Consider the following 15972-nt stretch of genomic DNA (forward strand, 5'->3'; position numbering starts at 1 on the left):
GGCAGTAGCTTCTCGTGGGTCGGTGGTTCTTTCAGGGTTTTTCAAGGTTCTTCCTCCACCGTTTTATACTAGTCGCCATGTATAGTCTATCTTGTGCTGAAAAATAGCCTTACACTCTATAACAACAACAACAACCAAATGAATCTACCTCAGCAAAAGTTGACCCATAATTATAACCACAACTGCCAAACGCAAATACGAACTTTCAGAAACGTTCGAAAGATAGCTTGCACCCACAAGGTGCAGTTTAAAGGGTACAAGTCCAAGTCGTAGCACGATATAGTAGACGGTTTAATCCGAGTTTTTGAATTACTTGTTAGAGACACTGAAATGATAATGCATATCGAAAGAAGACGACGCTTGTGACTTTCCATTAAACAATTCTCATTGATGTCTTCCATCGGGATTGATATCAGCAACCTAGCAAAATTGATACCCTTCCCCTCCTAAATGGAGTGGACGCAGAATGTAGTATTGGTGGACGACATTCGCAGCCCCAAACATAGCATCATCCAGATTAACGACTTCCACGACCATATGCATTTAACCGAAGCGATAGGTATGGGTCGAATGAATGCCGACAAGAACGAAAACGCAGAATGTTCAAGATCCTAGGAAAGTATTGCGGAATTGGACATAGCCTTAGAAAAGAAGCAGAACTCTTGTTGCAACCGGCAAGCATATCGAAATATACCACGTGTGACATTCCTGAAATAAAAAAGCATCACAATGTCTCCTCGCTATCAGTTGAGTGTGTATCGACAAGCAGTTTGGATACGTCAGTTCATGCTAGGAACCGATTTCGCAGACTGAAAATACAGTCATCAATTTGACAATTGCTTCTAGATGTATCAGTTCTTTGAAGAAAACGTCTAACGTCGCCAACGCGTGTTTATTAGTGTACTATAACAAATCTAATAGCCATTCATGCGTCTTCAAACTTCCCAGTTTGTTCATCAGTATATATTTCGCAATAGCTCTGAGCTGGTTGGTTACTTTACTTATGCACAAGGAACGTCAAATTGACGCAACATGCCAGAAAAAGGGGAGGAACAGAAATTTGGAGGTCATTACGTAGATGGATGGGATTTAGAAGAATCCACGATCATCTAAGAGCTTCATGTATGTCCTACCTGATACCCTCAACGACATATGAAACAGTCACCCCAAAGTGTAGACCATGGAAGAATTGTAGAACAAATCTATCAACGATAATGACGGACATTAGGACAAGGAAAACGAGTGTTAGAAATGAGGGTCCTCGAGTACAATCGACGCTTCAAAACCCGAGTTTATGTGCACTGCTGAAATAAACGACTTGGTGTACCTCTTAATCTACGGGTCAATTTTTTATAGAGGTCGAATGAGTGCTACACGGCTACTCTATGACCTGGACAAATCTCAAGGAGAGGAAATCAAGTACATACATGTATGTTCATTGTATCCTCGTGTGTGAAAAGATTGTCGGTTTCCAATAGGATGCCTCGAAATGCAAACAGAATACAACAACGTAGATCATATTCGTCAATATCATTGTTTGCTCCAATGTAAAGTCTTACCTACCTCCAAATTGTAATTGTAATTACCACACTATTGCCATGAAATGGTGTTACTTTGTGTCGTACATGTGCAGATATTAAGATAAACCATGAATTCACACCGAGGAAGAATGCGCTTTGACAGAAATGTGGGTAAGCGTGTAATTATTTGATATTTTATATATGAAATACTACTCGTTAAAGTCTACGAAATTGACCATGTTCTATACATAGGACTTTACCAAAGAGGACGATGACTCTCAGATAGGAGCTTTCTCGAGCTAAGTCAGCAAATTTCTCAAACTTAACAAAGGGCCTGTCAACTATCCCTTATGGTGAAAGACTCTAGAAAACCCAACTGCATTCAACAAGCAGTACCGTTCCATCGTAGGCATCACCTTAGACCACGTGGAAAAAAAAACAACAAAGGAAGACGCCCGGTTGCAACAATCATCCTCATATATTTGAAACGTCCTGTTACTTTTTAGATCCATACTGCTACTTTGAACTGTTGGTTGACATAGGAACACGAACGAAACTCACTGAGATCTTACGTAAATATTTGATCCTGGTCAATTACGAAGAAGAGTCAGAGTTTGCACTTCCATGTAAGTTGGCTATGCTATTATTGCAGCCAACGCGACGGCACATGCTCACTTAAAATTGGACAAAGACTTATCATTTTTAGGACATCGTGTTCTGTACATTGACACTGACAGTTGCATATACCTTTATCGTCGTGATGGCCTTAAGCAAACAAAAGAACGGAACCGTTTATGTCCATGAACGGACGAGTACCCAGAAGGCATGATTCTGAGCTTTGCTGGTGGCAGTATAAATCTAACTGCTACCAATACCACGACCGACAAAATAAATGCATGCCAACTGCACAGTCAAAACATTGACACTGAATTATCGAGCAATTCAAGTGGTGAACTTTGGTATTTTGAAAGATTCTCAATAATCCGGAGAGGATCGATACTTTTGCGTGACCACCATCGATCAGCACAAAATAATAGTTGTAAACCCACCAAATCGTCAATCGCTCAATATAAACGATCTACCTGACTGCTTGCCCGGGTCGAGTGCGACTTATAGATAGCAACACTATACCTTTCGGACACGCCGATCTCCATTTTCAAAGGGAACAATTCACATTTGCCGACGCTTCATTACGACTACAAACACAGAGCAAGAAAGATAACTTGAGGGACTGAAGTTTAGTGATAAACATGAGTGTACCCTACAATGTTATCGACGTCATAACCTGAGACATTAGCGAAGCAGCATTTCCGATCCATTCCAAGATTGTCATCAGTGAAATCGATTTCGGGCATGTACCGTCCAGCGCATGCGAACGTGATGTAATTCATTACCATTCTTGTCTATTTTCTAGTCGAAAAGATACAACACAGCCACTCGTTTTTACTGCCCAAAATGGTACTGTGTATGTATTATTCATGCATGTGCAAGCTGATTGAGATACCACCACCGCTTCCATGCAAGGCAACCGTTAAAAGAAGAATACACGTCTTCTTGGACTCTGCCGGGTAATGACTTTCAAAGTCGAGTCCAAGCATTTCATGGGAAATAGCTTAAATGTTTGAATGGACATATTCGTAAGCAATTAGCTAGAGCAAAATGTTTCTACTTCGGAGAAAGGATAAAGTTACGTGTTTCATCTGTAGTGTGTAACTTCTCGAGTGGGGATATAAAGATTCGGCTTTCCTGGAACTTGTAATTCTGTCACTACCTCTTTTGGTTCGACCAAACTTTTATCACCAACATGTAAAATGTAAAAGAGAGAAGTTGCTGTTTACCTTTGGAACTGAGATTACACATTTACAGAGAGTTTGTCAACACACAAAAAAGACCAACTGATACATGTACACATCATTTGTTTCCCCATTGGTGTCTGAGTGCTATTAGAGCGTTCATTCGATTTTAAAGTTTCCAACAGACATACATTGATCAACCTCCCTCATATCCGAAGACTTTGGATGCCAAGAATATATACTTACAAGTTAAAGTGGTACAAGCAATTCCAGAATAGACACCACACTTGGACAACTTCTTCACGGCATGTGGTGCAGGAGGTAGCGGTTAATCTGATTTTACTAAAATTTAGCACTTATTACCGTTTGGCAAATAAGCAATTTCATCGAAGAGAACGACATTCCTGTAAATGAATAATTACCTTCAGAATCTGCCTGATGTGGGCATAACAACACATTTCTTTGTCACGACCTTTATTTCATAGAACGACCTTTATCAGCAGTGATGCAACACATTTCGTAGAAGGAAGTCATTGACAGTATTTAGACTTTGGAGGCTTATCAAAACCCTTTCCAATATTTGTTTCCAATGTGTTTGGGACGACAGGTCGTGTTTGCGTTAGTTACTATGTTTCATGGATATACTTTACAATCATATTCTTTCTGAACTATTTTGGAACAATACGTGCCAAGACATAATCGTCGCTATTCTAACTTGAAACGTGCAAGAGACTCATTATATTAAACGCTTTGCGATTTGTAATCAATGCTTCACATCCCCTGTGTGAAAGAAACATTTGTGGTACTCTATCGAAATGTAATGCTTACCAAGACGTGTGTGAAATTTGCGACGTACATGAACAATGGAAATATGTGAGTGACTGAAAACGTTTTGACTTCAAAGCAAGAGATGGCTAACTAAAACGTGAATGTTTAAAGTTTTCTGGATTTATTCAAACAAGAACTGTTATCATTTCGTCTGTTGAAAATACCTCAGTGTAGAGTGGTGACTGTCATGAAGTTGATACGACTGACTGAAAATCAGTGAAGATGAATTTTAAAATAACAAACGACTTTGGCGAGTTATTCAACTCAGTGTTGTTTGCTCTTGAAAGACAAAGATACTCTAACGAAAACAGAGCACACAACCACTGTCATTTAAATACAGCCAAAAAGGATTGTCGGTACTGTGGAAGTCAAATTCCCTGATGCGAGAAGATATCGTAAAAAACAGCCCTTAAGGAAATCATCAATACCGTGTATGAATGTTCTTTGAATGTCTTGAAAGGAACGGTACCGTTGTCATTACTAACGAAACAACGCTTAAGAGAACATTTAAACATTATTCGCCAAATAGTCCAAAACTGTATATCAGTCAAAAGGAAAAGATTCTGTCTCGACGCGGAAGAAATGTACCCATGTCGATATGACCTTTACTGAAAGGTACGAGAATATCACAAGTTTGGACAAAAATAAGATGCCCTCGACACCTTCCTCTACAGAAGAAAACGAAATCAAACAAGGAAGACTTAGATAAAATAAACATAAAAAGTGACCCATTCGCAGCCACCTTTGTGTTTACTCCAGTGACTCATTGGTCATGTAATGTAATTCAGCTTCTAACCCAAACGGCAGCATTGTTGAACAATAAATGAATTACATGTCGTGTGATCTACGATCAGGATACACATGAAAAAATAAAGATTAGTATAATTCCAGTTATAATATAATAACTGAACTGAACAATAGAAAAAATGTTAAATAATATGACTGAACGTAGTTTGTGTTGATCTTATTATTTCATTACTCATTACATTATCATCAGAAGAGGTAATGCTTGCGGGAATGTGTACGTGTTTGCAATAGTAGTGTTATATGTTAATAATTTTTTTATTCGATTAGTGTGAACTATTATCTTTTTCTTCATTTGTTGACTGCTTGTTGCCCGTCTTATGTATCCCCCCCCCGCGTATCTCTATCTGACTAAGGACTGAGTGTAGTACAGTTCCTGTCACCTTCTAACGCAAGAATGACTGACCTGGTGGCCTTGTTGGTTTAAACGTCCGCCTCGGATGCGTCAGGTTTCAGGTTCGAACCCTAGCCTAGTCAGAGCAAGACTTATAGGAATGATAATAGTAGCGGCCTCGGCTGGAGATCAGCATTAAGAGATTAGTGTTAGGACTTGTCTGATTGGAGTCTGTATAATATGGTGTCTGTATAATATGGTGCCTGTATAATATGACTAGGTGGAATATGATGTCATGTGCCTGACCCAGTACTTGTCCTCACTAAAAATGTCAACACAAATATCATAACGATATGACTCTACTTGTCCTCACTAAAAATGTCAACACAAATATCATAACGATATTACTCTACTTGTCCTCACTAAAAATGTCAACACAAATATCATAACAATATGACTCTACTTGTCCTCACTAAAAATGTCAACACAAATATCATAACGATATGACTCTACTTGTCCTCACTAAAAATGTCAACACAGACATCATAACGATATGACTCAAATTGTTCACGCTACCTTCAAAATCCAAAAACACGAACGCGCACAGTTTATACATTGCTCCATTAAATACGGTTGTGTGTGCTAAAGATGCGCTTCCTCATCGAAAACGTAAATACATTTAATTCTACGTCATCAATATGGACACAGTCGTCCACCATGAACCCGTTATGTAGCAATTGACTTTCCCAACGATCAAGTGTGGACTATTTTTTTCTTTTCATGGATTACCAGCTTTAGAAGAAAATATCATTGACTTTAAAATACGAAATTGCCTTTGGAGCTGATTCAATAATATTAGACTACAAGGGACAGATTCCATGTTGTGTTGACAATATTGTGTGTTTTGCTTCATCGACGCTGTCTTGTGTATCCCTAAGAACATTTAATATCATTGTTTGACAGTGAGAATCCCATAAATGATCTTAAAGTAACGAAAAAACTATTATGTAAACATTATGGCTATATTTTGTCTTTAGCTAGGACAGGTAGTGAGCTACGATCGCAATATGACATACATTACTGGAAGCTGAGTTAGACTTCACAAGTTGTTTACCTTGTAAATGTATTCATGTTTAAAATTCTTACATTGAAGCTTTGTTTTTGTTTTTGAGGAACTTCAACTTGTGATCAAAGATATTGATTTGTTTTAAAAGTGGTTGGTGTTGTTTTTATTGAAACATTATGAATATTTTCTTTCCCATTTCTCTCTATTACTCTGGGTCAATGTTTGCTTCACATCATTTCACAAGCGTCTGAGAGCTCCGATGCCGCTAGACTGAACTTGGCATTGTATTCGATAACGTTTTCAGTAATAATGGAACTGCCAAGGAATAATTCTGGCGTTCATATTCTAATTTTTTTCGAATTAATGTCATGCATAAAATGGGAAGAGTGCCCTGATCCGCCCTGAATTAGCTCAATTGAGAATCCTTTTAGATTCATGAAAAGGTTAGTGTCCTGTCCGCAACTTATCACTAAAACAGCTGTATATTCGATCTATGTGATGTACTCATCAAATATCAAACCTAGGACATCTTTTAAAATAAAGGTCTGTCTCTACTAAAATATTTGTTTGTGTGGATTATAGTGAATATGCTTGTATTTGTGCGTTTGAAATTCAAATGAAAAGATAAATTATTATTAGGACCGCTCAAGTTTTGTTTCTGATTCTTCGGTCTCTATGCCGTATATATATATATATTGTTTAAGGGATGTTTACATTCACGTACGTGCATGAGGCAAAAGATCGACGTACGTATAAGTCGTACAATTGGTCCTCATCCAAAATAAATATGGATTATCCTGAGTCGAGTAAAGTGGGCACTGTGAATGAAGTACTATATGTAATGGTGACGTAGAGCAGATTATACAAGAATTGGATGGTCAAAGGTAAACCCTGTCATGTTCGCGGGGAAGTGCACTTCAGAAAGCTAAGGGTCTCACGACGGAAGTCGTAGCAGAAGAAGCTCCGAAGATAATGGCTATATGGGCTAAGGGGAGAAAGGGAAAGTAGAAAGGAAGATAAACGACTTCCATCGTCTGAATGCACATCGGAACAAGGTCTTTGTGAAAATCAAGAAAATGTGTCATCCCAACTGGATCCCTAATGAAGAAAAAAAAATGAAACCGAAAGTGAAATTCATAAACTTGGTGGTAGAGTTGGTGGAAGATATGGATATCAGAGAGGATATACTAGAATAAATAAAACAACCTTTATTTTTCAGGGCCATTCGTATCTCAGTAAAAGAGTTATACATTGTTCAGGGCCATTCGTATCTCAATAAAAGAGTTATGCTATTCCAGTACTGTCATATGTGCTTTGTTTGTGTTTTGTGATTGTGCTTGTTTGTAAGATTACCATTATCTTTGTTGTCCCTATAAACTCTTTTGACTCTATGAATCTTTCGTTCTAATAAATATTATGTCCTGTTACATTTTTGTCCCTAGAAACACTTAAACCCTCTAAATATTTCGTCCCTATAATTAATTTGTCCGTATAATCCCTTTAGAGCACATAATTTGTTGTTTCTTTAACCATTCAGCCCTTGAAGCGGCCTGGCATTCTAGCTGAATGGACCCATTTAACATATTTCTCATTGTCCCCCAAGTGTCAATTGGTTTTCCTCAAGTGGTACGACATGTTAACTCCAGGGACCGGTTTAAAAACATAGGATTTTCCATTGTCTAGCAAGAGTCATATTTGTCCCTATTGTGGTAGAAATAACTTCAAACACTGTATCACTTCTTATAAAATAAAACCTATTATTAAGTTACAATGTTCAAAGTAAAACTATATTGTAAATTTGACAATTAATATCTAGGGAACCGACACATATTTTGGAAAAATAAAACAAACCATATTGCTCTTCAATCCATACATATAATAAAACAACAGATACATAAATATAAATGAATACATTATATATCTGCTTACCAATCTAAAACTAGAAGTTGAGAACAATTGCCTATCGAAATCAAGAATATTTGATAACCGTGAAATAAGTCTCGCTATCACACACATTCATTCTGAATTTATGTAGAGAAACACACCGCAGCCTCTTTTCATTCCTAAATCAAAAACATGAAATGTGTTTGTTTCACCTTCTATATATCCATATATTATTCCGTATTTAATGACGGTACAATCCATCTCGTTACATTGCAAAGAGTATAGATGTATATTTGAATTAATTGACCATATATACATGTATAATAAGGAGATTTGTAAATGACCTTGAGCATTAATTTAACTTGTGATATCGATACCATATATAGTGTTATAATTATATTTTACTTCACATGCATAGAGACGCTCACAATGTGCACTGTGATGACTTGGATTGCATTGAAATACACAGTTTTCGTTTCCATTTTAAACTTCAGTTGAAGTTGAAGATTTCAGATGTTTTGCTATGCTTTATTGAAATCTGACAACATTTTAATGTACAGAAGGTGGCCACTAATTACATATATTATCGTAATATATTTCATTATTCTAAGTTAGCTTTAGATTTGTCTCTCTCATAAAGTGAAAGTATAAATTGATGTCTTTATTTAGCATATTTAGCATTTGATTTTTTTCAATGATGCTTTGTATCGTTATATTTGTCATTGTATAATTTTGATTTTTTTAGGTGACCATAGTTCTTTTACATACTGACTGTACATTGTTTCAATTACAATTTTATGAGTTACCATTGCCTTGGTGATAGGGGGCGGACTAAAGTCACCGTATCAAACAGTATTATGATAATTATTGCTAATATTATTAATATTGGCGGGATAAGGACAATTTATATATAAAGCAGTGATATAATCACTACGTGAATAACGAAATTACAAATGTTCCACGAAGAGTGCACATAAAAATCTGTAGTGTAGAATGCAATAATATTTTATTCTATATTTTCTTCTTCTCCATATTCTTCAGCACACACATATCAGTGGCTCTTTTAAAACCTTGTATTTTTCAAATATTTGATTGGTTAATACGAGAAGTCATATATGTATTATGATTTCCTTACTCTCTTCTTTGTTTTTTTACACCTGCATGTGTAGGTAGGAAATATATGTTTCACTGCTGTGCAGTTTTACTTAATCAAAACATAATGTGTGACATTTATTTCACCTTCTCATATTAGGTATTTATGAAAAACACTGCATTTTAATTACTTTGCTTGCGCGTTTAGTTTACATTATATTCTTGTACGATGTATCAGGTTGAGAGATGAAGAAGCTTGCTGTATGTAGTTGATATACGTCTATCCAAAACGTTTTTTTTAAACCATTGAGAAAGTCACAAGTTGTTGTGTTACTTTTGTATGTAAGCAACATACAAGTTTTACATTTTCTGCTATTTAAGCTTTTGAAAAATAAAAAGGAGAACTAAAGAATTTAAATAGAATCTGAAAGCTATTTATATATACATATTTGACAGTCTTCATACGTATGTCATGTCTTAAGTACAAAAATATATTGAAAGATTCCCTCTACATTCAGGTCTTTTAAAAACATTTAAGATGATTCAAACTTTGCCTCTACTGCGTTAAGTATGGTCAAGCACAATATTAGAAAACCAAACTACAATAAAATTATCCATCACATACCGTTTTCAAGTTCCAAGGTCCCATCATAAACCAGGTTGCAGACAACATCATTATGTGCCACTGTGACCATAGTGTTGTTTTTACAGACTGTGGTTCCTGACTATTGATACAAGTGAGTCGGCAAAGTATCAGTGCCTAGTCGAAGACTTTACTGCAAAAGAGAGAGAGACGGGGGTGGTAATTCTAACATTCTAACGTTATGTGTATAATTGATTATGATTTATTATCAATTGTAAATTTATCCTTTTGTTTCTAAAATAAATTGTCGACTAGGTCGCAACGCCGCAAAGAACATCTAACAGGATATCAAACTAAGTGGGAAGGAGTGATGAGTTAACAATGTCAATGTATTAACACTGTAATTATATTACGTAACTCATCAAATTAAGTAACTTCTTCTGATAAGGAAAATTAAGTTAGTTTTTTTTTAAAATTAAAATATACACCGCCAGGTTTGCGGTGTTTGTAAACACGGTGGATGTGGAAGTTAGTTCTAAGTCTATATAATGTTGATGGGTAGATAAGTGGTGGACACAACATATATGGTTAGGTAGGTGAGTTATGGATATAAATAATATTTTTTGGGAGATTAGAGGTGGGTGTAAATATATATGGTGTAGATAATGGTGTATGTAAGTGAACCAGACGATTGTTGCTAAAGAGTCTTCAACGAACCTAATTGGCCTCACAATCATAAGACGCGATCATAATATGACATGTTTCCTCATAGCCGATGACGTTGAAAATTCGAAACATTTTCTGTATTAAGCAAGCGGTTCCATTTTCGTTTGATCTCACTGATTCAAAGTGTACAATTTCGCCGAAATAAAACACCTATATATGACTTTAGTTTTATTTACAATCCCACTAAGAGCACACGCAAACGTACACGTTCGCATTCCAAAACTTGCATACAAGAACTTAATATAAAATTATATACACATTCACTAGCCTAGGTATAAAAGCATAATACTCTACTTTCATTTACTGATACATCATTAACAAGACAGATTTGTGGGTTCAATGAATAATGAAATGGGTAAATTACTACCTTGTCATTTAGTGCACCATCATTCTAATATGTGTAAAGATTATTTTCAAAACTTTGTGCATGCATATAATATGAATGCATATCTGAGTCGTATTAAAATAAAGAAACGTTGTTTTATATCTCATATTGCAGACGCATACTTAAGGCATGTGTACTAAATCATTACATTGTTGCTTTCCAAGTTAACAAGACTACTGTCAACGATGTTTAATATTTGTTTTAAAATTGTTATGTATATCTGTATAGCTGTCTTGCTACATAAATCCATTCCAAAAATTTCTGAAGTATTTAGCAGCATGTCCTTAGTAGATGATCTTACCTGATATATATATATATATATATATATATATATATATATATATATATATATATATATATATATATATATATAAGTATAGAAAGTACTGCTATGCCTTGGCGACAAATTCCCAATGAAAATTGGTGCATCATTGATGTCTCATTCATCCTTTTATATGTTGTCAGTTATTATAGCATTACCATCGCCACATATATTAAATATACTAATAAGCTGGCAATAATTGAAAATGTTGTTTCATCTGTATTGCTATTATAAAGGTTTTGCTACTCCTAAGTTCGTACTGTTGGTACGACTCTATGGCCATAATTTAAGTAACAGCAAAATAAAAACAACAAGTTCTGTAAACCTTAACAAACAATTTAATTATATAGGTTATAAAACATATATGAGAGCATCTTAGACTAGAAGCAAGTGAATCTTAAGAGCGTAATCATTATAAAATCCTATGAAAATGCTAAAAAAATGAAAAGTTCCTCATACAATTCAAAACCGGGAATGTGTTTATCGACCGAGAATAGTGACGTTGTCAACATGCTGTGGTAAAAGAAATCCTTCGAATAATTCATAACAGTTCCATAATGATATTATTTTCCAAATAATGGGCACTTTATATTTCCACATATTAAACCACACAAGTATTTTTTTCCTCTCGAATGATATCCAAGTAGAAGATAAAACACCACCGAAGACTTACAACTGAAACACAAGAAATGTGAATGCCTTCAAAATCTGAATGCAAATGATTGCTCAGTTCTCTATTTACATTCACTGTCTATTGCTACTATATTTCGCAATAGACTCCACATGACTGAATATTGTACTCATTTTACGTCAAACTTGCCAATTGATGTGATCTAACCAAATGAATGGGAAGTTGCTGAATCCTTCTATTGAAGTCAAACCCATATCAACAAATGAGAAAAGAAGCCAAATCTGCCTTTTAATTCTTATCATTAAAATTATAATTAATAACTGAATACACATTCATCAGTGGTTATTACTAGATCGTATGCAATAGTCTCCACAGATTCATGTCACGTGGGCAAAACCAACTTACACATACATGAGCGAGAATGCAAATGTTTATGTTTGCATGATATCATCTTGTGAGACGGTAACAATCCACGTAACATTATAGCAATTCGCTCAGCGACAGTTAGTGTCGTCCCTTACGAGTCTGGTCTTAATTTAAATAATGGAAAGAAGAAAAGCCAAACTGTTTGCAGAATTTTAACGCATAGTCAGTTATTTATCCATCATTGGACATTTAACAGTAACTTAGAGAATTCTGAATTAGGTCCAAAATAATGCTAAACGCTATTATACCAGTCAAAACAAGTTGACGTAACGAATAAATTGCAGGTCCTGAATGTGCTGATTTACCAATTCGCATGAATATGCCGAAGTGCCCATCGCATCTTTATATCAAACTTGTATTGTCAACATCACCTTTGAATAAATCCAAAATGACCTTAATATAGTACCTAGTTCAGTCATATGAACACTTTGCTGTTCCTGTAAACAATACAAATAAACAAGATATTCCATTGAAACTAAATGTAAGCATAGCATTAAAATCTAGAGCACTCTTAAAATAAACCAATACTAACAACATTTCAATTCTATCCATATACATATCTCTGCGAATCATTTACGGCACGGTGTCATAATTCATCTCAATTTGAAACGTGAAACATCACTCAAAACTGCAAACAGGTTCATTACATAGAACTTGATATCAAATAGGCAATATATCATTATCTTACAATTGAATCCATACTCATATAAGAAATAGTTATTTAGTATCTTGTTCATAAGTGCTTAATAAAGTCTAAAATCGTGGACAAACACTAAACACTAAAACACACACACACAGAGAAACATATGTATATATATGTTAAGACACAATTAAAATCACAAGACGGGGACAAACTTCTGGAATTCGGGAATAATTAAAATTACACATGCGTGTAAAGATGGTTTCTTATAATTTTTCAGTACGCACATCCCTTTAGGTTTAGTCACCTATTTCGATTTATTTCGTGGGAAATTGCAATCATAGGTATTACAACTGACACATTATATGCTTTGAGCATCAACATGACATGTTTCAAACAATTAACAAGATACTGTCTTTATACTACAGAAAAGTGGCAGGCTATAAACCTTTGTGATATATGTTATTCATTATATCCCCCATTTCAACATCTAATTTCCAAAATGATAACAGAAACAAGTGTTTGAATGTAAATAAACCCTAAAATAAAATGCTCCACTACAGCTTTTGAAACACATAAAACAGACTAATTTAAAAGAACGTGTACTTGAGGCTTATTCTATTATTTGCAGATTTTTCCCCAAACAACAGGTAGCCGGCTAGTGTAAATACAAGTATTGCGTTGCGCTGGTATCAAAGGATATATGCAATCTCATATTTTGGTGAGGATGGTTATGTTTATGCACAACTTGATAATAGCATATCGTCACGTAGACTGTGCCTACAAATAAAAACATAAAATATATCTAATGATCCAAATAAGGTCCGTGATTGTGAAAGGATTTTGAGGTGTCTAATACAAATTATAACATTGAAACCTATCAATTTACAAGTAACAATGAAACTAACAATTACGGTTTGTATATAGGATTACGTTCGTGTCAGCGTCCATAGACCAGATGTCAAAACTTAGATGGATGAGAAGTTCGCATTAACTCGGAAACAATTTAAATATAAATTGTAAATATATCAGGAAAGACATTTACCTGTTTGAGCAGGTGAATAGCTTTGAAATATTTCAAATTATAATCGCTTATCACAATAGGTACCAGATATAATTGCATATCACAATAGGTACCAGATATAATTGCATATCACAATAGGTGCCAGATATAATTGCATATCACAATAGGTACCAGATATAATTGCATATCACAGTGGGTGCTTGCAGATACGAACTTATAATCTCAGCCCTGAGGCTTTGCTCTATCCTTACACCTTACAGAAACATCAGGCCAGCCAACGGTAAATTTATAATTAAAATGTAAACATTAGAATTCATGATGTTGTTTCGGCATCTATATACAGCCAAAACCCCTTATGTTCGCTTTGTCCACCAACTCCAAAACCACCCAGAAAACCCCCATATTAAACATGTGTCATATCTGTTACTACATCAGGTTCAAATGACCGTTTTCTCTAGAAATAAATACGGATCTGTTTATAATGCACTGTACCTATCGACCTTTAGACAATTCAGTTGTTGCACAGTGCTGGCATATGAGGCCTGTACCGCATACTTGAAACCGCGAATAAAAGTAGCGCTGCCACTGATATGCAGTGTCTTAGGTAACTGCAGATCTGTAACTATTTCTATGCTAGACGAGGTTTATACAAGAGCTGAACGGTTAAGTATATATTTAGTGGTATATGCCCAGCCACATCCGTCCTGGTGACAGATTTAGACAAGACATATTTATACTGATCGCCATTGCAAAATAAATATCCCATCATCATTTGAGAAACTAAATACTAGTAATTACACTTTTCATCTGGAATATTAATGTAACATTTGTATTATATAAGAATGTGAATATATTATTGTACACCGATACTCATACCCACGCCCTATCTTTTTTGACTTAACTGTTGATATTTAAATTCGTGTGAGTTGGAATTTAACAAACATTACTGATCTTTTAACATACGTAAACCTCTTCCCGGTAGAGACGACAGGCATAAATAACTCAGTTTATAATAGTATTTGATATTACAACCCCATTGTATCATAGTACGGCAACATTTTATTACACTCATTGACAAATAATTGTATACATTTTAATTTGATAAATGACGAGCACTGGTTAAATCGAAAATAGATAAATACTTAACATGCTTTTAAGCATGAGGGCCCGTTAAAATAGTTACGTATAACATGGATGACTTACCATAGCGGTGTTCTAGACGATAAAGTTGAATGGCTCTTTTAATATTGTTCATACTAACAATACCTGTTTCAAACATGTTATAAAAATGTTCGTAGTTCAATTATTAGGCCGGCATTCTAGTATTAGGTTATATTACGACCTACCGTAAAGATATTACTTTCCAATACGGAAGTCTGCACCAGGTTTTTTCATGTTCACGTTGAGCACAAGTGGAGTCCCCAGTTTCTTTAAAAAGCAACTGAGTAATCAGTCTACACGTTAAGACCCATCTTGTGAAATCTCGGTGTAGACATTCGCCATGTTATGTCCAAAGATCTGTATTGCATGATGGTCCCTATGTAACAGTGTGACGCCTCTAATTCAAATGGCGCATTGTGCTTGTACACGAGTCTAGACAAGCCTTCTCTAAACCGTGTCTATTGGCCGCAATGACCTAGGATTTTTCTGTGTTATACTTCCCTCTTGTACGAGATAGCTGTCTGTTGTGTTAACCCTTGCAGTTGCAATGGTCTTGTTTCATATCAGGAGGTAAATTATTATTTGTTGAATTAACTGCAACCGTGTAACTATGAATAAAATGTATGTGTTGTTCACATCGTTGACCTTTTTCATTTAGCGGGTTAGGGTTATTTTGAGGCAACATATTTTGCCCTTACATTGACTATATTATTTGCCGTTGATTATGGACCAGAAACTGAATATTTCTTGAAT

At 35.3% G+C, this 15972-nt stretch overlaps 1 protein-coding gene across 1 annotated transcript in view; it reads right to left on the reverse strand.

Annotated features, from left to right (window-relative positions):
- The window catches only part of LOC149780354 (uncharacterized), a 114562-nt gene extending 98942 nt beyond the window's left edge, over positions 1-15620 (reverse strand). Inside the window, exons 1-2 of the mRNA XM_089937248.1 lie at positions 15405-15620; positions 9947-10097 (exon numbers count right to left, since the gene is read on the reverse strand). Of these exons, the coding sequence (XP_089793374.1) occupies positions 9947-10016 (70 nt within the window). The 5' untranslated portion in view covers positions 10017-10097; positions 15405-15620. The remainder of the gene's footprint in view (positions 1-9946; positions 10098-15404) is intronic.
- Between the last annotated feature and the right edge of the window lie 352 nt (positions 15621-15972).

Source organism: Sinohyriopsis cumingii, chromosome 16 (assembly GCF_028554795.1).
Source record: "Sinohyriopsis cumingii isolate HCF-2022 chromosome 16, ASM2855479v2, whole genome shotgun sequence".
NCBI lineage: Eukaryota > Metazoa > Mollusca > Bivalvia > Unionida > Unionidae > Sinohyriopsis > Sinohyriopsis cumingii.